This window comes from Rhinolophus hipposideros, assembly GCF_964194185.1.
Source record: "Rhinolophus hipposideros genome assembly, chromosome: 10".
Taxonomy (NCBI): domain Eukaryota; kingdom Metazoa; phylum Chordata; class Mammalia; order Chiroptera; family Rhinolophidae; genus Rhinolophus; species Rhinolophus hipposideros.
The window spans coordinates 23,909,532-23,934,612 of record NC_138056.1 but is presented as its reverse complement, the minus strand read 5'-3'; the positions used below and the strand labels follow the sequence as shown (position 1 = coordinate 23,934,612).

General features: G+C 37.5%; 1 protein-coding gene across 1 annotated transcript; it reads left to right on the top strand.

Moving 5' to 3' along the window:
• The first annotated feature begins 399 nt into the window (after window positions 1–399).
• On the top strand, window positions 400–14,142 carry PRRG4 (proline rich and Gla domain 4). Its single transcript, XM_081062901.1, has 6 exons — window positions 400–692; window positions 978–1,102; window positions 5,896–6,059; window positions 7,800–7,848; window positions 8,683–8,815; window positions 13,302–14,142. The coding sequence occupies exons 2-6, from the start codon at window positions 1,000–1,002 to the stop codon at window positions 13,534–13,536; spliced, it is 684 nt and encodes a 227-aa protein (XP_080919027.1). The 5' UTR covers window positions 400–692; window positions 978–999; the 3' UTR covers window positions 13,537–14,142.
• The last annotated feature ends 10,939 nt before the right edge of the window (window positions 14,143–25,081 follow it).

The window sequence follows — 25,081 nt, the reverse complement described above, 5'->3', positions numbered from 1 at the left end:
TTTAACGTCACTTTCCATTTCATATTACTAATGAAGTGTATCTTCTCGGATGCATATTTTATTCCCGTTTCCGGATCTCCGTTGGAGGACCGTTGCCCCAAGGTAACCACAAGACCCCTAGCCTAGTGCAACCCAAAGTGAAAAGCCCCCGACGCGCGGGGGGCGCTCCCCTGAGCCCCGAAAACGCTCCCCACAATTCGCAGAAAACGCCGAGTCTAGAAACGAATCCAAACCAGCCACCCGCGCGCCGAGGAGGGGCCCGAACCGGAGGCGGGCGGCGGGGCCCGCCCGGGGGTCGGGGCACAAGGTCCGGCGGCCGGGAGAGCCAGGCGCCAGCTCCCTGGAGACGCCTGCACCCGCGCGCCCGCCCGCCGCAGGCCGGCCCGCCCCCGGGAGGAGGAGCGCCGCCAGGTGTTCTCCAGGTAGCCGCCGCTTCCCCTTCCCACTGGTCTGTTGTTCCGCGGCCTCCCGGGATCCAGGCAGGAGCTGGCGTCGCGCGCGTCCCCCGGCTGACCCGGGCGTCCCTCCGCGGACCCCAGGCGCTTCCTCGGCCCGAGCGCGGGCGGAGAGCGGGGCCCGGAGCGTCGCGGAGATTTGGGAGATTTGGGGACCGAGGGTCTGGCGGGCGCAGGCGCTACCCTACGGCCGGGCTTCGGCCCCGGAGCTGCGGGAACATGCGCCCAGAACGGCAGGTGCGCGGCCCCGCTGCTTGGCTCCGGGGGGGGGGGGGTGCAGGTCCGATCCGAACGCGAGGTGCCCACTCGGCCGTGGGCAGAGCCCTGGGGCGCGGCATTTGTCCCCAGGCGTCCTCAAGGCCGCTTTCTGGGCGCGGATCAGACTCGGGCGACCGAAACCGCGCGCGGAGCACAGTTGCCCCGAGGCTGTGAGCCCAACAGGTCGGTGAGTAAGTTTCAAAGTGTTGAGCTAGGGATATTTCTTTGTAACGTGCTTTTCTGTTGTTTGTTTGTTTGTTTTAGTTTGTCTGACCGTTGCCGGACTATGTTCACACTTCTGGTTCTCTTCAGCCAATGGCCCATAGCTACCTTCGCGTTTCCTCATTGCACAACAAGTCCAGAGGAGTCTCGCCATGCGGGGCAAGAAGGTAAGCGTGATTTGTTTCCAAGAAAACCCTCTTGGAAACCCGAGCCACATATTACAGATCTCAAAAGAGAAAGTATAGTATTTGAAATGACATGTCCCCATCAATCACAGACGCACTAAAATATTCCTTAATTTGGGATTTCTTGGGTAATTCTGTGGTTTGTTATGTTAAGTACAATTAATACAAATTGATTTCTGTGGGTTCTTTTGTTTAAATGTGTATATTTAAGACGTGGTTTGTGGTTAACCGAATGGAGAACCTAGTTCAACTGCTGAAAATCAGTGAGTGCCTTTTTTCGAGATGAGGCTATGTGGTAATTATGATGAGCATAATTACTTCGTCTTCCTGGAAAGATGGTCACAGAGTCCGAGATCTAGTCTGGACTTGTTATAAGACCCTGGGCAAGTTACCTAACACCTTTCGCTTTGAATTTCTTCATCTGTCAAATGATGGAGGTGAGGAATGGAATGATCTCTGAGATTCTTTTTTACTTTTAAATGTCTGGATATAGTCAGATAGTTGTGAGAAGATTAGGTTTGGGGCTTGCTGACCTAGAATTCCACACCTTGTGGGTTCCAGGTCACGAAGAGACTGATTCCTGCCCACGGTTTAGAAGCCTAATCTAGACAAACCAGACAGGAAAACAAAAATGGCTTTGGCTCTCAGCATCCTTCACCCAGCCTTGTCATTGTGCTTCCTACCCAGTGCCGGTACTTTGGATCTATTTCCCCACACATTCCTGTCCCTTATTCCTTCTCATCAGATCTGACTCTCAGCTCATTTTCATTTGGGAAGGATCTGTTACACTAGTACTCCTAGGTGACTTATTAATGATGAATACAGCTGAGTGTGTTAAACCTTCTAGGAGTGTGTGTGTGTATGTGTGTGTATTTTAAGATAGGTCAATAATCTTAATCCAGAGGACTCAAACCCAGTGGCAGAATTCTAGGCAGTTCGATAGGCTAGCTAGTAGGAAAGGGAGAACTTTTAGAAGGAGATTCTTCTTGGTACCTCCCAAGTTGCACCGTATAGATAAGTCCATTCTCATATAAAGCTGATGGTCAATTCTCAGTGGGACCAGATGCTGATCCCCAGAATACTTGTGAATGTATTCATTTATTCACACGATATGCACATAAAAGATACTCTCAAGAACATCACTAACTCTGGAAGGAATTTATTTAGAAAGCATACTTGAGTGCAGAAGGCTGGTGATATCTGTGGGAAATGTAAACAAGGAACCTATATATTTAAAAAGCCAACTCATTCAGTTAGTAACCACTTTGTTAACCCATGCTATGTGCCAGGCCCTATGCTAGATACTGGAGATGTTTGAAATGAAAGGCTGTAATCTCAGCCCTGAAGGGCTTCTTCATTGGTTGGGGAGGCAGGGCTGTAAACATAATCTCCATGAACTCTATGACAGAGGTAGGAACTGAGCTTGAGAGAAGAGGAAAGAGTGAGTAGCAGTAACTGTCTCAGGAGAGTTGTATCACACAGAAGCCAATGCTCTCCATCTGCAAATGAGATGCAATGGAAATATGAGAAGTAACTAGGAAGATAAGGGACCTTCAGCTAAATTCTGATGAAGCCCACAGGTGGAGCTGAAATGACTTAAAAGGAATTTCTTTAAAAAACATGGAGAGACAGGGGCGAGGAAGAGAATGCAATATCTGGGTTGGTGGGTTTAAAACGGTGAACTGCACAGAAAAATAGAGATGGGAAGAGAATCTGAGTAGCCAGATACAAAAGCACAAAGGCCAGAGGAACTGTGATGGACGGTCAGGATGCTCCAGAGGCAAGGAAGTTTGCTTCTTTCGATTATAAGCAATTTCAAGGTCGCTTGGAATCCAAACAACAAGAAAAAATGTATTTCTCTTAAGATCGTAAGGTAGGCAGAGAAAAGTTTGGTAAAGCACAGAAGGTCGAAGGTCAACCATTGACCAAATTGGAACTTTCACTCTCAGGAAAATGACAAACAACAGCCTGTGAAAGGCATGTTTAATGTAGGGGTGAGGATTTTTACTGGTGTACATACACTTCACGAACAATAAAAATGCTCATGACTCTTTTATATTCCTTTCAAGTTGAAAGTGGCTTTATTGAGTGCCATTTGGAGGTTGGGGTATTTTTAGAACTCAGATAACCTACTTGAACAGAAGACCAACAATGAAGAAATTTGGCACTGATTTTTTTTTTTTTTTTTAGCCAATAAAATGTAAAGATCTGGGCAAATCTGAGAAGTAGTAACACAAAGGCAGATTTCTAATTCTCCTTTCTGAAATTGTGTTTCATGTGGTAAGTACAGCTAAGTTAGGCAGGCTAGGAGTTACTTATCACAGGAGTAGTGTTTCAAACCTATGCCAAGCTGAGTAACACCGGACTATACCTATGAATTGCTTCAACTGATAGAATTTAGGTGCAAGAGTCCCTTCCCACTATAGGAAAGTTGAGTTAATTCATCCACGTAGTGATTTTTTTTGAGTGCCTCTTATTATCAGACATCAACATCTCTGCTTTAATGGAACATTCCTTCTAGAAAGGGGACTAGAGTGGTAACAAATAAGTAAGTAAAACATATAGAACACCTGATGATGATGATGAGTGCTACGGAGAAAAACAAAGTACAATAGGGGACGAGGAGTGCCAGAGACGGGCAAGCGTGAATCGGGGTTCAAGGTAACATTGAAAAAAAAGTCCTCAAGGAAGTGAGAGAGCAAACTGAAAGAAAGCTCTATTCATAGGAAATGGCAAGTAGAAAGGCAGCAGAGAACCAAGAGCTTTGGAAGCCAGTGTGGCTACAACAGAATGTTAAAAAGTCTATAGGGGAGGAAGGAGACCCCTTAGAAGGCCATTGCAAGAATCCCAACAAGAGGATGGAGACTTGGAAAAATGTTCATTCTGCCTCAATTTGGAGAAAGCATAAAATCTTCAAGAAGACAAGGGAAAAGAAAGAACGGAAATATTTTATCACACACCCGTCTGCCTCTTAGAATATTTCTCAAAACAATTCTCAACAATGACCCCACTTTAGCTTCCCTCTTGGTTCAAATAGCCCATATATGTTATTTATAATATTTAAATGAATATGCTAGAATAGTACTGGCCAATAAAAATAGAATGTGAACCACATATAATTTAAAATTTTCTAATAGCCACATTTGAAAAGGTAAAGAAAAAAATAGGTGGAAATAATTTTAATAATTATTTAATTTAACCCAATATACCTAAAATATCATTTCCAAATATAAGCAATATAAAACATAGAGATGTTTCACATTTATTAAATGAAGTTTTTGAAATCCTGTGTTTATTGCACACTTACAGCACATCTCAATTCACACTAGCCACATTTTTTCCCCTTTTTCCGCCTCCTTCCCCCGCAACACACTCCGGTTCTATCTGTTGTTTCTCAGTCTAGTTGTGTAGGACACAGCTCCCTGGCCCATGCTGGTATTATGAGCCTTGTGCCTTTCCCCTGCCTACCTTACGATCTTAGCAGAAATCCAGTGTTAGCTGTAGGGGGCGCAGCTCACTGGCCCATATGGGAATCAAACTGGTGACCTGGGTGTTAGGAAACCGGCACTCCAAACGTCTGAGCCACCAGGCCAGCCCAACACTAGCCACATTTCAAATGCTCAGTAGCCATATGTGGTTCATGGCTACTACAGTGAACAAAACAGCTCTGTAAGTTTCAGACCTGTTTGGAAAGATGATTGATTGATTGATTAGTAGAAAAAATATCTTGGACAAGATGTGACTGTCTTCAAGGGGCTAAGAATAAATGGCCAACCTGAGGTCATTCACAAATCAGTTTTAGTTTTCAAACAGGCCACGCGCTCTCTTGTGCGTCTTGAGCAGCCTTTCAATTGCCCACTTTACTATATACTTCCCTTAGTAATGTTTAGCGGTGAGAAGTATTAATACTTTTACATTCTCTCAAGCATTTAATTCAGTTCTCAGAGAGTTTCTGAATTCCAGTCTCAGTAATGTGATCTGGAGCAAGATCACTTGAGCTTGTGTAATACCAGAATGAGTTTAAAGTTTGTGGGTTTTGAAAATACTGCCACTGGTCTGCCTCTTAGAATACGAAAGGATATTTAAAATGGTGGAATATTTTGGTTTTGTGTTAACCTGTGCTTAACTCTATCTTGTTTACCACTTACTTTCCCAGCAAACATAGAGAGTCTTGTAAAGCATTGTAAACATGTATTTTGGGGTTGGGTGGAAGTCCTCCTTTGGGAGGGACTGAATGTCTTTTACTTAATCTTATAATTAACTTACAATTTTATTAACTTAGAAGTTTCAAATTTTATGTTTTAGTACAAACTTGATATAACAATATTAATATAAATGTATTAATTTATAATTGTAAAACATAAAGAAATCTTAGTGATTATTTAGTTCATTTTACAAATCAGTCAAGATAATAGCGAACCAACCCTTTAGAAATAGTCTGGACTGTTATTTACAATTTTCTGAAAAATTGTAATTTTTCAGAAAATTATAAAAATAATTTTCTGAAGGGAAAAAATAATATTTAAATAATTTTCATTTATGCTAATAATTTTGGACATAATCAACTCCAGTATTTCCTGCAATTATGCTAATATTTGTATTTCATATTTAGCAGAAATTACTTTTACTGATGATATTTCTTTTTGTCAGATTTTAAAACCATACAAGAAAGTTTGGTATAATTTAACCACATCAAGAGAACTATTCACTTTTTTTCACAGGAATTTTCTTCCTTATTTTTATCAGTGTTTGAAATCTTTCTATTTCTTTATTAGTCTTTACATCAAAAGAAGAAGCAAACTCTTTCATACATAGACACCTTCTATATAATAGATTTGATTTGGAGCTTTTCACTCCTGGTGACCTAGAAAGAGAGTGCAACGAAGAACTTTGTAATTATGAAGAAGCCAGAGAGATTTTTGTGGATGAAGATAAAACGGTAATTTGGTTGATGATGTTAACTGACTGAAAATTTATTAAATTATACTTAAGAAAATGGTGGGGTTGGCCTGGTGGCTCAGTTGGTTGGAGCCTGGAGCTCCTGTCCCCCAGGTCACTGGTTCAATTCCCACATGGGCCAGTGAGTTGTGCCCTCTACAGCTAAGATTGTGAACAACAGCTCTTCCTGGAGCTGGGCAGCCGAGTGCTGCTGTGTGCTTTCATGAGTGGCCGGTGGCCAGCATGAGTGGCCTGCTATGAGTGGCCCAAGGCTCATAATACCATCATGGGCCAGGGAGCTGTGTTCTACACAACTAGACTGAGAAACAACAGAGTTGGGGGGGGGGGAGACTGGAGGAAAGCGGCGGGGGGGGGGAATGGCACTTTCAGTCATTAGAGATTTTATGCTTTAAATAAAATCAGGATTGTATAGCTGTTATCTCTTTCTACTTCCTTAAAATGCTAATTAACCTTAAATTTGGACTTGGCATTATACTTAATTAACTAGGCTTACAGTGATTAGCAAATTATCAATTATGCTGTGATTTTTTTGTGTTTAATGTTTATTATAATTCAAAACCAATCATGAAGCTGAGTGAATTAAACTTCAGGATGTAATTTGAGTTAGTTCTCTGACTCAGGCTTCAATCATTCAAGACGCAGAGCAATTTTTCCTATCAGTGACTTAACCTTTTTCAGTTACTGTATTTATATTTCAAGTATTGACAATCTGCTATATGCCAAGTGCTCTGCTAGAGACTGAAGATACAAAATATACAGTCCCTGCATTTAGGACTATAAACATTAATGGTTGGTATATCTGTAATTTAAGGGAGAAACTTTTAGAAATTCTCCCTTAAAATATCATTAAATCCCATCTGTTAATTTTTAAAAGGTACAAAACAGACAGACAGCACTGTCCTTGTTATAATCTGGCATATTCTTGATGAATGTCAAGTGACCCAGATTCTTTGCTTTCGTAGATTAAATAACCCCTTCTCCTTTTTCCTTCCTCAAAAGTTCCATTTTACTCTTTGGTCAACAGGCACCTCTCTAGATATCCTTCAAATGCAGGTGTTAATGGAACTTAGTTCTTTTTTTTTTTTTTTTCTTAAAACTATACCCTGCTAATATGTGCCACGTCTATTAGAGAAGGAAAACAAAGTCTACACTTTGCAATTATGCTTGTTGGTATTTTATTGTTTTTCACAAATTCGTTTTTTATTTTTATCATGGTTCCTTAAAATCTGCTTCCATTCTCTCAGATAACAATGAACTGAAACCATCTCAGAGATTTCTTTCCAAGTCAATAAACACCTTTCAATAAAGTCTCCTGGCAAACTGAGAGCCCATTTAGCACAGAAAAATTCAGACTCCTTTTCAAATATGGTAGTAAGTCCACTGCCTCAGCTTCCAACTTTGGTACTTTCATTGATGCGCTAATGTGATAGTTTTCCCTGATGCCTGAGTGGGAGCTCCGGGCGGGTGCAGGGTGACCAGCAGGGTACAGTGGTAGAGATCTGGCACGGGCAATGATCCCCTGACCAGTTCTGGAGTTGGGAGAAACAGTAGTGCATATTCATGCTTTAATTAGAGTGAGTCACAACCTTTTGCTTGAATGAACTGGTATCCTCCCTGTGGCACATGCCAAGAAGTTACCACCCCTAGTCTAGGCCATTGGGACCAAATGAAATGATAATAAAGAAATTGAATAAACTCAGAAATTTTACCTTTCTCTTAGGTGGCATTTTGGCAGGCATATTCGATTAAAGGACCAGCCACAAAATCAGGTACGACAAGAATTGATCAAATGTAATGTTTTTCCCACACCCTCTCTTTTATAATACACTTCAGTTCCATGGAGTTTGGTTGTTGCTCAACATACATACCTTGTAAATCCAAGGAAGATTTCTCAATAATACACTAGGCTGTCTAAGACAGAGAAGGCCACATTCATCTGTTTACACACTGAAAATCAAGTTCAGTGAGATACAAGGGAAATGAGATAATAGGCTTACCGCTGTTCTAAAGAGCTCAGCTAAGTCAACATTTGCACACAATAAAAGTTGGACTCCATTGGTTTCAAGTAGTAAACTATTTTAATTTTTTTGCCTTTTTTACCATTACAAGTGAATGCTACTCTTATGCTACTAGGCAAGTTAAGATCGTTAGACAGAATCAAGTAACTGCTAGAGAGGGAAGATCCGCTTTTATCTGGATCGATCTTCTCGAGCTGCCTTTTAGTCAGGTGGGTTTTTTGCCAGCCATTCTTTCATTCCACTTAGGTAGGGCCCCTCATAGCTACACAGGATGCTCAATATGTTTATCTTAGTTAATATCACAGTGTGTCTAGCTGAACAAAGATTACGTTTATGCCACTTAGTGTTGAATATTATCCATTTAATATGACCTATTTAAAATAAATGAAACCGTAACTAGGGTTTCTAGGAAGTGCCATTTAAAAATTCTCCAGTTCCTGTCTCTAGCACAAAGACCTTTTAAAGAAATCAGTATTAGTTATTAGATGCCTAATAGTATGCTTAGACCCAGGGTTAAATTTATTGAACCCATAGGTGGTACTTTTAGGTTGTGATACTTAAGTTATTTTAATGATTTTTCTTAAGGTGGTAACAGAGAGAAAATTGATGTTATGGGCCTTCTGACTGGACTAATTGCTGCTGGAGTATTTTTGGTTATTTTTGGATTACTTGGTTACTATCTTTGTATCACTAAGTGTAATAGGCAACAGCATCCAGGGTAAGTACCAAGTGAAAATATTTAATTCACTATTATACATTCTATAGTGTTATTTTTACATGGATTAAAAAATGGCTGCCTATTTTTTTAAATAAACTTTTTATCTTGGAATAATTTCAGATGTACAGGAAAGTTGCAAAGATAACACAGAAAGTTCCCATATATCTTTCATTCAGTTTTCCTCATTGTTAACATCTTATGTTATCATAGTACATTTTTAAAACTAACACACCGACATTGGTACATTACTATTAACTGATCGCCAGACCTTATTTAGATTTCATCAGTTTTTCTATTGTCCTCTTTCTTCTCTGGGATCCAATCAAGATACCACATTGCATTCAGTTATCATGTCTCCCCAGTTTCCTCTAGTCTATGACAGTTACTTCATTGCCTAATTAACACTTACATAAAAACTTAAAAATGATGTTTCTTAGGTCCTTCAAAACAATATAAGAAGATTCACAAATGTCAGCTTGATTGTGCAATGCTTCCTTCTTAAGCAGGAGGCAGATACCAGTGTCCCCACATTATTTCTAGAAGCAAGAAGTCCCATAGTTTATTTTACTCTGAGTCACAGTGTTTCCTGATCCAGCCATATGGCTACCCAAATAGAAACAGTGTAACTAGCTCTTAAATTCAACTATTTTTATTGACACTTTAAATAAAAATTAATAAAATAAAATGGTTACTACTTGAGGATAATAGTACATTAATATAGTTTCATAAAGATTCCTACAGGCCATAATTGTTTGCATAATAGAACCTCAACATACTCATCAGAATAAAAAGTTATTATCTTCTATGTTATCTTCTCAGTAAGAACAGATGAGTAAGTGTAAAATAACCTTATTCAAAAAAAAGCACCAGGTGCTAAACAGGCTATTGAAAATTGATGCTTAGAGACCCCTATTCACAATTCCAAATTCTGTGAACAAGGGCATGATAATAACCAGGTGATGAAAAAGGCTCTGGAAATAGTGGTTATGAATATAATTAATGCCCCTGAATTGCATACTTAAAAATGGTTAAAATGGCAAGTTTTTTGTTATATATATTTTACCACAATACAATTTTTTTCTTTATTGTTAAGGTAAGAGGTTAGATGTAGAATTAGGATGTATCTGTTGGAGGATAAAAGCTCAAGCCATGAGAGTTGTCAAGTTTTAAGTGTGACAAAAGGACAGAAGGTGAAGGACGGAGCCTTTCAGGATGCCCACCAGAAGGGTGCAGAAAGGAGGACATCCCAGCAAAGAGGGCAGAGGACAGAGGCAACAGAAGTTGTAATTCTATCCCCAGGCTGGAGTTCCTGAAGAGCTCCCTTAACATTTATATGACCTATGGGCATGGAGTTTGTCAGACTTCTATCAATCCTGTAAAAATTTGAGAAGTAACAGAAAGTAAGAAAGAATTTGTTTAATTTTTCTTAAGCCACTATCTTTTTTTGGGGGGTGGAATATTGGGGAACAGTGTGTTTTTCCAGGACCCATCAGCTCCAAGTCAAGTCATTTTTTTCAATCTACCCTGTTTCCCGAAAATAAGACCTAGCTTGGACAATCAGCTCCAATCCGTCTTTTGGAGCAAAAATCAATATAAGATCCAGTCTTATTTTACGATACTATAAGACTGGGTCTAATATAATACATTATAGTATAATATAATGTAATATAATATAATATAATATAACATAATATAATATAATATAATATAATACCGGGTCTTATGTTAATTTTTGCTCCAAAAGACGCATTAGAGCTGATTGTCTGGCTAGGTCTTATTTTCAGGGAAACATGGTAGTTGTGGAGGGGCAGCTCACTGGCCCATGTGGGAATCGAACTGGCGACACTGGTGTTATGCGCTCTAACCAACTGAGCCCACTGGCACCCCTTAAGCCACTATCTTTTAAGCCGAAAGACTTCTATTAATTTATCATTTAATAGACAGGAAATGAACAAAGTCTTTCCATTTTCTAGGAGTTTTGACTAAGATTTTATTCAATGTGGCTTTCTCCACAAACTGGGGAAATCCTGGAAACTCCCAGGTTAATAAAGAAATAGGCAACATTTGTCTTTGGACATTCTTCTTGCCTTTTAGCTTTCCTTCTATTTTACCCAATTCATCCTGGTTTTCCAAAAGTTCACATATGCCCTCACGTTTAATAATTGTACTCAATGTCTGTGACAGTATAACCATTATTCAGTGTCCTCATGCTTGACATTTTCTTTTCTCTTCTCCCCTCTTTTTCTTCATTTTTTGCTTTTCTATACCACTACATCTTCTTACCTTATGCCTTTTGTTCTGTGAAACCTTTTAGCTTCTTCCCTGAATGAGGTTAAAAGCAGAATTCAAAGACAGAAGGGGCAAAGTTTTCTTCTTATGCATGTTTTCTGTGTGTTAAAATTTAAAAACTCTGGATATCTCTTATTTTGAAAGTCAGATTAGTTATGTTTCATGTTGGTACAGGATAATGCCGTGCAGTTCACAGATCATTTTTACATCTGTTGTTTCCCTCGGATCTTCACAGCAACCCTTTGAGTTTTAGGGGACGTTTCACACTAGGTTCACCAAACATTCTCCTATGTTGGGATTAACATTCAAATTCTTATTAACATACTTTTCATCTATTGTCCCAAGAAATTCTTCCAGCCTAGTTATTTCTTCTCTTTCTATATTTTGTAAGTCTGAGAGTGGGAGGAGGGTGAGGAAATATTTGAGAAAGAAAAAAGTGAAAAATAAGATCATTGCCAGAAATGTTCGTCTCATTCCACTGTAAAAAAACCTGCCAAGAAATGGGAAACAAGTTTTTTTCATTTCTTAGTTTCTATATTTTATGGAGTAAAATAGGCATAATATGATGTTGTCCGTTTATTTGAGATGTTAATTGGTGTGTACTTTCTGATTTCAATCATTTAAAATGTAGTTAAGAAATGCTGTTAGGTATTTAATGACTTTGATGTAGTTTTATATTGTTTCTGTATATTAAATTTCAAAAGTCAACATGCAAAAATTTATTTGTTCAAATAAAACATCTTTCTCTCTCGTTCCTTATAAACACATATAACTTTTGTCACAAGCTAATGAACGTGGCAAGTGACTCGCCTACCATGAAAACATTCCAGATTCCTGACAGAGGAGGAATTGTGTTGAGCCCTCTAAGTAAACTTGTAATGCTCTCAATCACCTCTCAACTGTTGAAGGGCTGATTATCCAGTTCCTAGATTTACACAGATCTTTTCTTTTTCTTTTCTCTCTGCAATTTTCCCGTCTCTTTCCCTCCAACTTCATATCTCATTACTTCCAAAGCAAAGGTGTTTTAAGATGCAAATTGACTGACTTAGTTTGGAAAAGTTTATAGAATTTTGTATCTGCTAAACTTTCTCTTGTTGGGAAGAATATCATAAATATTGACTAGAGTTTGGGGATTACCTATGAGTTTTAATTATCTTCTTAGCCCTAAATATAGGAATTTAATTTATGCATAGATACTTCATTGACAGCCAGCTTCACAGTCTAAACAGATCAATTTACTAATGTGTAAATTGTCATTTTGTAATTTGCAAGTGAGAAGGGAAAATGTAGGTTCAAAACACTAGACCCATGCTGCATTTCTATTTTCATTGGTTGGTATAGCGACAAAGGGTTGTGAAAATGGTAGGATTTGAATGAGGCCATATTAAAACAATTTTTTTAATGTTGGGCTTAGATCGATAGATTCGGGGAAACACATAATGTGAGAAAGGAAACAATACCAGAGAAAGCCCAGAGACAGGACTGAGAATTCATTGCACATACTGAGGAGTGTTACAAAAGAGGCCACCTTGGCAAGAGCAGAGAGCTATACAAAATAAGGCAAGGCCAGAATGAAGGAGGCTTTGAAAGGGAGGCACAGGAGTTAGAATCGATTCGATGGTAAGAAGGCTGCAGGCTAGACTTCCGTGGAGAAGAGTGATGTGACTGTTTAGGAAGGATCTATGTACAGGCAGAGGGGACAGGGGAGAGAGCCAGGCATCAGCTGTTGTGGTGATCTCTGTGCTATCAGTTTCCTTGGCCTGGAGTTGACCTGCCTTTCAACAAAGCCTGGATGGTTTCACACCATACTTTGAGAAAGTTTTCATCCAGGAGCAGGAGAAAAAAAAGGAATTAGCTTGTTTTGAGTCCTTAATATAGTGTTCTAAACACTGCTTCACATACAACATCTTTCTCAAGCCATACAGAACCACTCTGTTGAGGTAGCTTTTATTATCCCCACTTTATAGAGGAAGAAATTGAGCTATGAAAGGACAGGATCTGGTTTCATACCCATGTCTGACTTCAAAACTTCTGATCGTTCCACTACACCAAGACTGTTTCCGTTGTTATGAAATTATTGTTGTATTAATAAATTGGGCTCAACTTTTAGAAAAACAGTCAGTTGGATTTTTTAATATTGCCATCTTAACCTAAAAATGCTGCCTTTTCGACATCTAAATGCTATCTCTTTGTTTAGTTCTTCAGCCACCTACCTGACAAGGGGCAGGCACACTCCCTCCATCCTTTTCAGAAGACCCGAGGAGTCTGTCTTGTTTCCATCGCCACCTTCATTGGAGGACACAGGATTACCTTCTTATGAACAGGCAGTGGCACTGACCAGAAAACACAGTGTTTCACCACCACCACCATACCCTGGGCCAGAAAAAGGGTTTCGGGTGTTTAAAAAGTCTATGTCACTCCCATCTCATTAAGCTCACCTTGACGTCCTGATGGTACAAGAGACTCATGCTATTTGAATGGTCGTTTTCCCTGAACCAAAATAACATATCAATTCAGCCCTTTCTGACAAACTGCAAGAAGTAAAGGAGGAATAAACATGAGTGCTACACAACAGAAGTTTTGTGGGCATCTTGGACCTGAACTTTTCATCATTGTCAGCTTGAAAAGAAACTTTGACTCCGTATCTTGCAATTCAGAAGACAGCACTTTTTTGTTTATTTTAATGGTTCAAAAAAATCTGTGATATGCACGTCATAGCTAGAACTTGTGAACTATTTATATTCTTTATGCAGATAAAGATTGTAGATTTCTTGTGTTAAATATATAAAAAGTAAGAATTTCTAATCATTAGATTATCCCAAGTCATAATATTAGACCCACTCTTAGGATTTCTTTTCAGTTGGAAATATTTCACAGAATTTGACATTTCAGAATAAATTGATGGCCTTGATATAATTGCTTGGTTTTATATTTTAAATTATTGCATAGCATTCACCATATTTTGCAGGTTTCCATTGGTAACTCTTGCTATCAGTTGTGTTTCATTATGAGGAGTGGGATCAATGCTTTTCTTTCTTAAAAAAACAAAAAAAAAAAACAAAAAAACACTTGCTAGGGAGTTTGTTCTTCAGAGGGATAATCTGGAAGGGATTTATTTACTAACAAATAAATCAATAGGCCACAAATCTAGGAGTGACTAGAACTTGACATAATTGCCCATGTTTCTGATGAATAGACATACCATACCCATTTCCATTGTTAAATTATCTATCTATAACAATATATAATTATTTATCTTGAAAATTTGTTGAATTTTCTAAATAACAGCTTGAGAACCTAGAAAACAGTAATTTACTTTTCTGCAATTAAAATAATATTGATTAAAGAGGATTAAAATAAGTACAAAGTGCAAGATGCAAAGTTACTTCAGAAAAAGTGCTTATGTAAAGCCAAGGTATGACAAACAGTAAAGTTTTTATATGTAGGTGGCTTTAAAAAGACTGCTTTTCCTAATTATATGTAAATGCTGCTAAATGAGTTCTTTGGGACAAAGAATATCACTATGGTCACCTTCGAAGTACTGCCCTTGGGAAGCTATGCACCGATGCACCAAATGAGTTCTTTGGGAGAAGGCAACCCTTTGTATCTCTTAATGTCTGGACACAAAACACTGTAGGTTATTATTTTAATTTACACTTTGTCTCTTTTTCTAATCATATATACAAACCAGTGTCTCCTTAAGAACGTAGTAGAGTATGAGCTATAAACCTCTGGAGTGAGTATGTGTGCACAAATTTATGTGGATGGATGTGTATGTATGAGTGAATTTGTTTCTTTCTTACAGGAGCTCAAGAAATATACTCTTGGGTGGCCAGTTGGCTCAGTTGGTTAGAGCATTGTGCTAATAAACACCAAGGTGGCAGGTTCGATCCCTACATGGGCCACTGGGGGCTGTGCCCTCCTTAAAAAGAAAAAAAAACAACGTGTTTGTGTGTGTGTGTGTGTGTGTGTGTGTGTGTGTGTGTGTGTGTGTGTGTATTCCTGAGAAATACCATGTTTCGCCAAAAATAAGACCTAGCCGGACAATCAGCTCTGATGCGTCTGTTGAAGCAAAAATTAATCTAAGACCTGGTCTTATTTTACTATAAGACCGGATTTTAGATAATATAATATAACATAAGACCGGATCTTAGATTAATTTTTGCTCCAACAGACGCATTACAGCTGATTGTCTGGCTAGGTCTTATTTTCAGGGAAACAGGGTAAAATAGACAGTTCTGTTCTTTATGTTTTTATTAGACATTGCATTTTCCTATTATTTAAGATCATTTATAAAATTGTATTTTATTTTATTGTTTTTATAGAGGTGAGACTAAAACGCACACACATTTGATCATTCCTTTCAAATTAAATGTTTAGAAATCAAAAGTCGTATCATAGTGACCTTAAGACCACATGATCTTAAGGCAGATAAAAGCAAGACCTTAACCACTACAGACTGACTACTAAAGACATTTTAGATTCTTGTGTCTCTTCTGTTACTTGTCCCAAAGAACTCATTTAGCAACATTTACATATAATTAGGAAAAGCAGTCTTTTAAAGCCACCTACATTACCTATAAAAATTTTACTACTTGTCATACCTTGGCTTTACATAAACACTTTGTCTCAAGTAATTTTGCACCTTGCACTTGCGCTTATTTTCATCCTCTTTTAAAAGCTCAGAGGCAAACTCTACTTTGCTCACTTTGGCACAATCAGACTAAGGCATAAAAGGGTAACTTGCCCAAAATCTGACATGTTGGAGAGAGCTAGGTTTAGAATGAGCAAGCATGTGTTTGTAGGCCCACCTTGTAGCTATAGAATTACACTGTCTCAAATTATGAAATCCAGGGATCTGGTTACTTCTCAATCTGTATGAGAAATTTATAAGCGTTTGTCATATATACATAAACATAAATAGGCACATATATTGCATATATATATATGTATGTATACATATATGCATTCTCACACACGAATATTTCTTAGGTTGAATAGAAATATAAGATATGCTATATCTTGGGGGGAGGGAGGTTCACAGTGTGAGGGATATAAATGATGAACGTCTAAGTATTACCTTGTCTTGTACACCTGAAACTAATAAATTAAAATTTAAAAAAAAAGTAAAAAAAAAAAAGATATGCTATATCTTATTGAATCATAATTTGAAATACTCCACTGACTTGTTTACCCCCATTGCCTCATAAGAACCCAACTACAAAGCTAGCTTCAGAACCCGGGACGGCTCCCCACAGCAGCAGCCTAGGTTTGTAATGTGCTGTCATTCGGTATAAAACTGTTGCTCTAACTTGAATGAATTTAGAATTCACCATTAAGATAGTGAAATCACTGGTATTTGTAGAGCATTCAATGTTGAGCTCACAGTACTTTAAATACAAAAAGGAAAGTGTGACAGAACCATAACTGACAAATGCTTATAATGATTGAAAATATCGCAATATAAATTATTGACATATATTTCTCTCATTCACCCTTTTCTATTCTTGTACTTTTGGTGGTGGATTTTTTTTTATTTGATTGGTCTGTTTTGTTTGTGCTTCTTCCCCAGGCAACTGATTAGTGTTCACCATTAAATCAACTGTGACACAAAGTTTCATATGTAATTAGATCAGTTTTCCCTCTATTCCCATCAGGAAATGAATGGAATATGGATAAAAAAGGGGATGGGACTAGAAAAAAAGAAATACACATTTCTAAGGTAATGGCTTCAATAGGATAGATAATTCTACAAAGAGCACAAACTGTGAAAGATTTGCATCTGTTAATAATGTTCCCTCTGCATGAAAACACAGAGTGGGTGAAAAAAATCTCAGAACAATTAAAAACTAGAACAAAAGTGTCCTCTGTCTCTTTGGTTTCCCCTTTGTAAAATTCTAATCAATTTTTTCTATTAACAGATAGTTTATAGGTGTATACTTTTTCTATATGTACAAGAGAATTTTTAATGAAAAAAGGTTTGTTAGTGCTGTTCGAAAACTCAATTTCATATTATTCATATCATTGTTCTAATTGAATGTAAATTAAATTTTATTATTAGCTTGATTTGAAATGTTGCATATGGTGCTTATACCATTAGAAGAGTGTCTAGAATTTCTGTAATATTTTTAAAACTAGGCTCTTCTGTAGATCACCAATATGGCATTTTAAACACGTATGACGTAGGTTGACGCCTTCAATCTTATGTATTGTGTTTCCTCCAACATTTTTTTGTTTAAAAATGTTTTCCTAACAGGTTAAGAGTTTAAGGCAATCCAGTACAAATACATCAGTATTTTTATTATGTAGGAAAAATAACACATTTTTTAAATGCATAATGCATATTTTTCCTACAGCTTTATGTTTTAGTTTTAATGGATTTCTTATTACAGACACTTTTTATAAATTTGAATAAACTTTATACTAAGTAAATATCTGTTGCTTGTTTCAATTAAACATACTTCTTCCTCATATAATGGCATATAATTATATAAATTAAATGTGAACAACAGAATGGATGTTTTCAAAACAATGTTTACAGCATGGTGTTGCTGTATGTATCTGTCACCCAGTGGGACTAGCGCTCTGTTTAAACAGTTTAGTTGCAGTTGTGAAAGTGCTATTCTCAAGTACAGTTTTAATACTTAACATATTATTTGAGACAAATTCATAATATATTACTCCTTAAAACTATTTATTTCTATGACCTATGTCTATATTACTTAAAAATAAAAAAAATAGTAATGTTCCACTAAATTATAGGAGTAACAGTACTTCTGTTTAAACACATTAATATGAAGTATCATACGCATAGGTAAACCTTGGTTATTATTAAATATTACTTCATGTTACACATTTAGACTACCTTAAAAATTTTTTAGATCCAATTGAGTTATACATACAAAATTACTTTAATTAAGGGAATGAGAAAACAAGCTAGTGACTAGGAGAAAGTACTTGCAAAAGATATCTGATAAAGGACTGCTACCTAAATTATATAACAAACTATTAAAACTCAACAATAAGAAAACAAACAATCTGATTTTTAAAATGGGCAAAAGACCTGAGCAGACACCTCGCCAAGGGAGATATACAAATGGTAAGTAAACTTATGAAAAGATACTCAAGGGACAGCCTGATGACTCAGTTGGTTAGAGCGCGAGCTCTTCACAGGGTTGCAGGCTCGATTCCCACATGGGATAGTGGGCTGTGCCCCCTGCAACTAAGATTGAAAACGGCAACTGGACTTGGAGCTGAGCTGCGCCCTCCACAACTACATTGAAGGACAACGACTTGACTTGGAACTGATGGGCCCTTGGAGAAACACAATGTTCCTCAATATCCTCCCCCGACCAAAAAAGAAAAGATACTCAACATTACATGTCATTAGAGAATTGCAAGTCGAAACAACAGAGATACCATGACACACCTATCAAAATGGCCAAAATATGGAACACTGACAACACTAAACATGGGTGAGGATGTAGAGCAATAGGAACTCTCATTCATTGCTGATGGGAATGCAAATTGGTACAGTCACTTTGGAAGATAGTTTGGCAGTTTCATACAAAACTAGTCTTCCGATTTGATCCAACAGTCATCCTTCCTGATATTTACCCAATTGAGTTGAAAACTTATGTCCACACAAAAACCTGCATATGGATGATTACAGCAGCTTTTATTTATAATTGTCAGAACTTGGAAGCAACCAAGATGTCCTTCAGTAAAGAAATAGTTAACTGTGGTATATTCAGATAATGTGATATTATTCAGTGCTAAAAAGAAATGAGCTATCAAGTCATGAAAAGACATCATGAAAACTTAAATGCATTTTATCAAGTGCAAGAAGCCAATCTGAAAAGACCTACTGTATATTTCAACTATATGACATTCTGGAAAAGGCAAAACTATGGGGATATTAAAAAGATCAGTGATTGTCAGGGTTTGGGGTAGGCGGAGGGGGAAGGGTTGAGTAGTTGGAGCACAGAAGATTTTTTAGGGCAGTGAAAGGGCTCTATACGATACATGTGGTGGGTACATGTCGTTATACATTTGTCCAGGCCTAGAGATTGTGCACCAAGAATGAGCTAACTTAAACTATGGACTTTGGAAGATAATGAGGTGTCAATGTAGGTTCATTGATTGCAACAAACGTACCCCCCTCTGGTGTGGGATGTTGATAGTGTGGGACGTTGTTCACGTGTGGGAAGCGGGGGTATATGGGAACTCTCTGTGCTTTCCACTCAGTGTTTCTCTGAAGCTAAAACTGCTCTAAAAAGTAAAGTTTATTTTAAAAAATTACTTCTAAGACAAAAGGTTTTCTTAAGGCCAATTGAAAGTTTTAAGAAATACTTTATATGCTATTGAAGCATAGGAAAAAAATGGTTTTAGCAATAATTTTTATGTCACCTTTTACTCGATGAAGTCTATAAATAAAATATCAAGTCACTCAAAAACATGTCCTAGATGTTTACTGCCGTGACAAGATACTGAAAGAAACAGCGACGAGCTTTTCAAACCTAGGTGGAATAGCCACATTTCATCAAAAGGTAGACCTGTCCTAACAACAGCTTAGTCACGTTTCTAACAGAGAAACTAACTCGGGCAAGAAGGAGAACTTTGGGGATTAGAACCATAGAGATTTGGGAGGTGGGGTGATTAGGAACACCCTTACAAAGTTAGTGCAGTATTGTCTGAAGTTCACTGCTAACTCGAAGCATATTTTTCTCACTCCGGGACCAGAAGAAATGATGTAGGGTTCACTGGTAAATAGATTAGGAAGCAGGTTCTAAAAGGTCTACTTGAAAGTCACAAAAACTTGCCTCGAACTGGCCTTTAAAACGGGGAAGCTGGGGGTTGGAACAGTCTGGGCCTTGGTACAAGTTTATTGTTCATGGCATCCAGTGCCTTCTTTGAATATGAAGATCTGTACCTCTCAATTCTAGAACATCTCGTTGTATAATTTTTTTGCTAGTTTCTTCTCCTTTGTTTTCTCCACTTTTTGTGTGATTCCTAATGGTTGAATATTGGGCTTCTGGATTGATCCACTATTTTCCATTTCTTTCTCCATCTATTCTACATTCTGTATAATTTTTACACTGTAACTTCCAACTCTATTCAATTTTAATTTAAGATTATTCTGTTTTTAATTTCCAAGAGCACTTTGTGTTCTGATTGTTTTCATTTATAACAACTTTATTGGTGTATAATTTAGATGCCATAAAATGAAGCCATCTTCAGGGAGCAGTTCCGTGAGTTTTAGCAAATGTAGATACCCATATAACAATCATTTCACCTGCAGAAAGTTCCCATCTGTCCCTTTACTGTCAATTTCCTGACTCTCTAGCCTCAGGCTACCATCGATCCACTTTCTGTCACTATAGATTAGTTTTGCCTGTGCTAGAACTTTATATAAATCAAATCATATGACATGTACTCTTTAGTCGTTTCTTTCTTTCACTCAGCACAATATTTTTGCATATGTCAGTAGTGTGTTCCTATTTACTGCTGAATGGTATTTCATTGTACTGATACAACAAAATTTATCACCTCTTCATAAGAATTTGTAGGGCGGCCGGTTAGCTCAGTTGGTTAGAGCACAGTGCTCTTAACAACAAGGTTGCCTGGTTGATCCCCACATGGGCCACTGTGTTCTCCACAACTAGATTGAAACAACTACAGGACTTGGAGCTGATGAGTTCTGAAAAAACACATTTAAAATAAGTAAAAGTAAAAAAAAAAAAAAAAAAAAAAAAGAATTTGTACATAAAGCTACTATGAACATTCATATACAACTCTTTGGGCGTATATTTTCAGTTCTTTTGGGTAAACACCTAGGAGTAGAATTGCTGGTAATAGGTGGGTGTCTATTTAACTTTATAAGAAACTACCAAATTGTTTTTTAAAATGGATGAACCATTTTACACTACCAACAGGAATGTATAAAGGTTCCAGAGGCTCCACAACCCTGCCAATGCTTGCTGTTACTAGTCTTTTAATTTTATCCACTCTGGCGGGTGTGCAGTGGTATTTCATTGTGGTTTTAATTTGCATTTTCCTGATGACTGATGACATTGAGTATCTTTCTATATGCTTATTAGCCATTCACTTATCTTCTTTTAGCAAGTGTTTATTCAAATCTGTGTCCATTTTTAAAATTGATTTGTTTATCTTCTTACTTTTGAGTTACAAGGATTCTTTATTATGGATATGTCCTTTTGCCACATATATTTGGCAAACATTTTTTTCTAGGTCCTAACTTGCCTTTTCATTTATTTAAAAAAATGTTTTTTTATTAGTTTCAGGTTGCCTTTCATTTTTTTAAGTGTCTTTCAAAGAGCAGAAGTCTTACATTTTGATGGAGTCCAATTTATCAGTTCTTTTTTTCTGTTCATTTTTTGTGTGTTTATCTAGCCAATAAATCATTGTCTGCCCCAGGTTGTGAAGATTTCCTTCTATGTTTTCTTCTAGCCATTTTATAGTTTCAGCTTTCACACATGTCTAATTTTTGTGTGTATATGAACTTAGAATCAGAGTTCATTTCCTCCCATTCAACTATGCAGTTTTAGCAACATTTGTTTAAAAGGCTGTCCTTTCCCCAACCAAATCATCTGAATTATCTTGGAACTTTGTTGAAAATCAATCGATGATTGAGGCTCTTTGTTCTGTTCCATTGATCTCTGTCTATTCTTATGCCAATACCACACTGTTTTGCTCACTGTAGCTTTGTAGTAACTCTTGAAAAGAAGTAGTATAAGTCCTCCAACATTATTCTTTCCTAAAATTATTTTGGCTATTCAAGGCACTTTGCATTTCCATATACATATTGTCAATTTCTAAACCAAAATACTTCTTGTGGGGGAGGGTGGCCAGATGGCTCAGTTGGTTGGAGTGAGAGCTCTCAACAACAAGGTTGCTGGTTCGGTTCCTGCAGGGGATGGTGGGCTGCACCCCCTGCAGCTAAAGATTGAAAACGGCGACTGGATTTGGAGCTGAGCTGTGCCTTCCTTGGCTGGATTGAAGGACAACAACCTGGAGCTGACGGGCCCTAGAGAAACACACTGTTCCCCAATATTCCCCAATAAAAAGAAATTTAAAAAGGAAAAATACTTCTGGGAATTTGACTGGGATTACATTTAATTTACAGAAAAGTTTGAGGAGAATCAACCTCTTAACAATTACGAGTCCTCCAATTCATAATATATTTTTCAACATATTGATATCTTAAAAATTTTTTTCAGCAATGTTTATAGGTTTCAGTATGTTACATATATTTTGAAAAATTCATCCTTAAATACTTCATGTTTTTTTACACTATTTCAATGGTATTTTTAAAATATAAAATTTCCAACTCGTAGGTCTATACCCAAGAGAATTAAAAACATATGTTCACACAAAAACTTGAACACATATATTCATAGCAGCATTATTTATAATAACCCAATAGTGGAAATACCCAAATGTCCATCAATCTATAAATGAATACACAAAATGTCGTATATCCATACAATGGAATATTATTTGGCTGTAAAAAGAAATGAAGTACCAATACATGCTGTGACATGAATGAACCTTAAGAACATGCTAAGTGAAATAAGTCAGACACAAAAGGCACATATATTGCATGACTCCACTTTTATGAAATGTCCAGAATAAGTAAATCCATAAAGACAGAAAGTAGATTAATGGTTGCCAAGGGCTATAGAGAGGGGGAAACGGGGAGTGTTTGCCAATGGATGAGGTTTCTTTTGGGGGTAATACAATCAAATGTTCTAGAATTAGACAGTGGTGATGGTTGCACAATCATGAATATACTAAAAACCACTGAATCGTGTATTTTAAAATGGTGGCTTTTAAGTTTGTGAAATACATCTCAACTTTTTAAAAATTAATTTTCCAATTGTTTATTGTTACTTTATAGAAGTACAATTAATTTTTATTTATTAACCTTATGTCCTGTGATCTTGATAAATTCAATTATTAGTTCTATTTTTCTTTGGTAGATTCCTTAGGATTTTCTATGACCTAATTATGATTTTCACAAATAAAGAGAGTTTTACTTTTTTATTTCTATTTTTCTCATCTTGTTGCACTGGCTCGACCTCTAGTACAATGTTGAATGGAATGGTGTGTGAAAGAGAGAGCTTGACAGCAAATGTGGTAGATTTAGGGCTCAAGTCACGAGGATGCCTGGTATAGGGTTTGGGGCAAAACTAACTGTAAAGGAAAGAGTGACCAGTTGTGGTTCTAAGCTCATCAATACTATTAAGTGAATAGCACAGATGTGACGGTTGCAACCTTATTTTCAACAATATATGTCTTAACCTGAATCTAATAAAAAAAATGTATGTCTAAAAGTATCTACGCCCTCAGTGCTGACATAGGTGCTCTCAAAACAGTGCGCTCATGTACTGTGGGTAGAACAGAAATTGATACAATTTTTCTGAAGAATAATTCGACAATATGTGTCAAGGACATGAAGGAGCATCCATCAAGGAGCACCCAGTAATATTCATGCCCCATGACAAAGAAAGTTTGCTTCTAGGAATGTACCCTATGGTATTAAATATTTATGGTATTTATGGTATTTATTAAATATTTATGGTATTTATTAAATATGGTATTAAAAAATGGGATTAAATATTTTCAAAAAGTTGCCTATTGCAGTAGTTTCGGAAAGCAAAAAATTGAAAACAACTTAAATGTCTAACAACAGATGAAGAGTTAAGTAAATTATGGCACGTCAATATAACTGATGATGAGCTGTCAGAATTTTAATGAAATGAGAAAACTGCTATAGATAAAAGATTAGCACCAAGAGTCAAGCAGCCACCTTCCCATTTCCTGCATGTCAGCAACTCTTATTTTTGTACCCTAGTTTTACTCTCTAACTGGGCGCTAACTACTTTTCTAACCCAGTAGTTTTGAAAGTTTTGAAAGTCATCATAGAAACCTCAGAGTTCTACAAGGTGCCTAAGGCAGTTGGAGGTGAGGACAAGGGAGAGCTAGCAAGCATCAGGATTCCACATTTATCAGTATGACACACTGCGGGGCATGTAAGCTTCACGGTGTTTTAAAAAAAAAAAAAGACCCAAGCCCATTTGGTTCACCCCTTGTATTGATAACTTCTTTGGGATTGTGTGTCCCAGTTCTGATGTCTTGAACATGTTTTTGGGATGTAGCTTTTAGCATTCTTAGCAACATTCCTTCACTCTGTCTTGTCCCCTTAGCGACTCCATAGCTGACAGGAGAAGATTCGATAATGACTTAGATTTGGGGACAGCCACTTATGACAAGACATACATAAAAACTTAAATTGCAGTACTAAAATTAAGTAGTTACAACAAACAACAGTATAAGAGATGTTTCCCCAAAAGCACAACTGGAGAAAATGATTTGGATGTAAATAGTTGAATTGGGGGTCAGCAAGAATGATGGAGCAGAGCGAGAGACAGGGCAGAAGGACAAGCCAGAGGGCGTTTTATCAAAGTTGCTATTGTTGGTAATAAAGGCTCACTTCCGTGAGGACCACTGAGAAAGGTGCCAAACGCCTCCCATAACAGCCCACCTGGAAGCTGGGAGGCTGCTGTGTTTATCCAATGACTTCCTTCCGTTCTCCAAGGATTGAGGGTATCTCCTAATGGGGAAATGCAAATTCCCCTGCATTTCAGGGAGCTTCAGTGGTGTCAAAGAAAGCGGAGTGAAGAAAGATACATAACAGAGTCTTGGGGTAAGATGCTGTGAGCATGAAGTAAGTCAAAACTGCCTGGGAGGTGAGCCAGGGATGTGATGTGGGCACCAGAGGGGTCTGCTGCGACATGTCATGTTTCTTTTTAAAGTCATGAGCGAGCAGGCATGTTTCATGAAAAAAAAAATGAGCATATGTAAATACAATAAAACTGGTATAATAAATAGTCTAGGGATTGCTTTGTTACTTTCATGAATGTTCTCTGTGAGTGGATTTTGTCTGTGTTCATG

What these genes read in the sequence shown, in the direction of transcription:
- PRRG4 (XM_081062901.1), top strand. Translation starts at nt 1,000, where the DNA reads ATGTTCACACTTCTGGTTCTCTTCAGCCAATGGCCCATAGCTACCTTC. An exon ending in TTGTGGATGAAGATAAAACG is followed by an intron (nt 6,060 to 7,799) that starts GTAATTTGGTTG and finishes CCTTTCTCTTAG; the next exon opens with GTGGCATTTTGGCAGGCATA. An exon ending in AGGACCAGCCACAAAATCAG is followed by an intron (nt 7,849 to 8,682) that starts GTACGACAAGAA and finishes ATTTTTCTTAAG; the next exon opens with GTGGTAACAGAGAGAAAATT.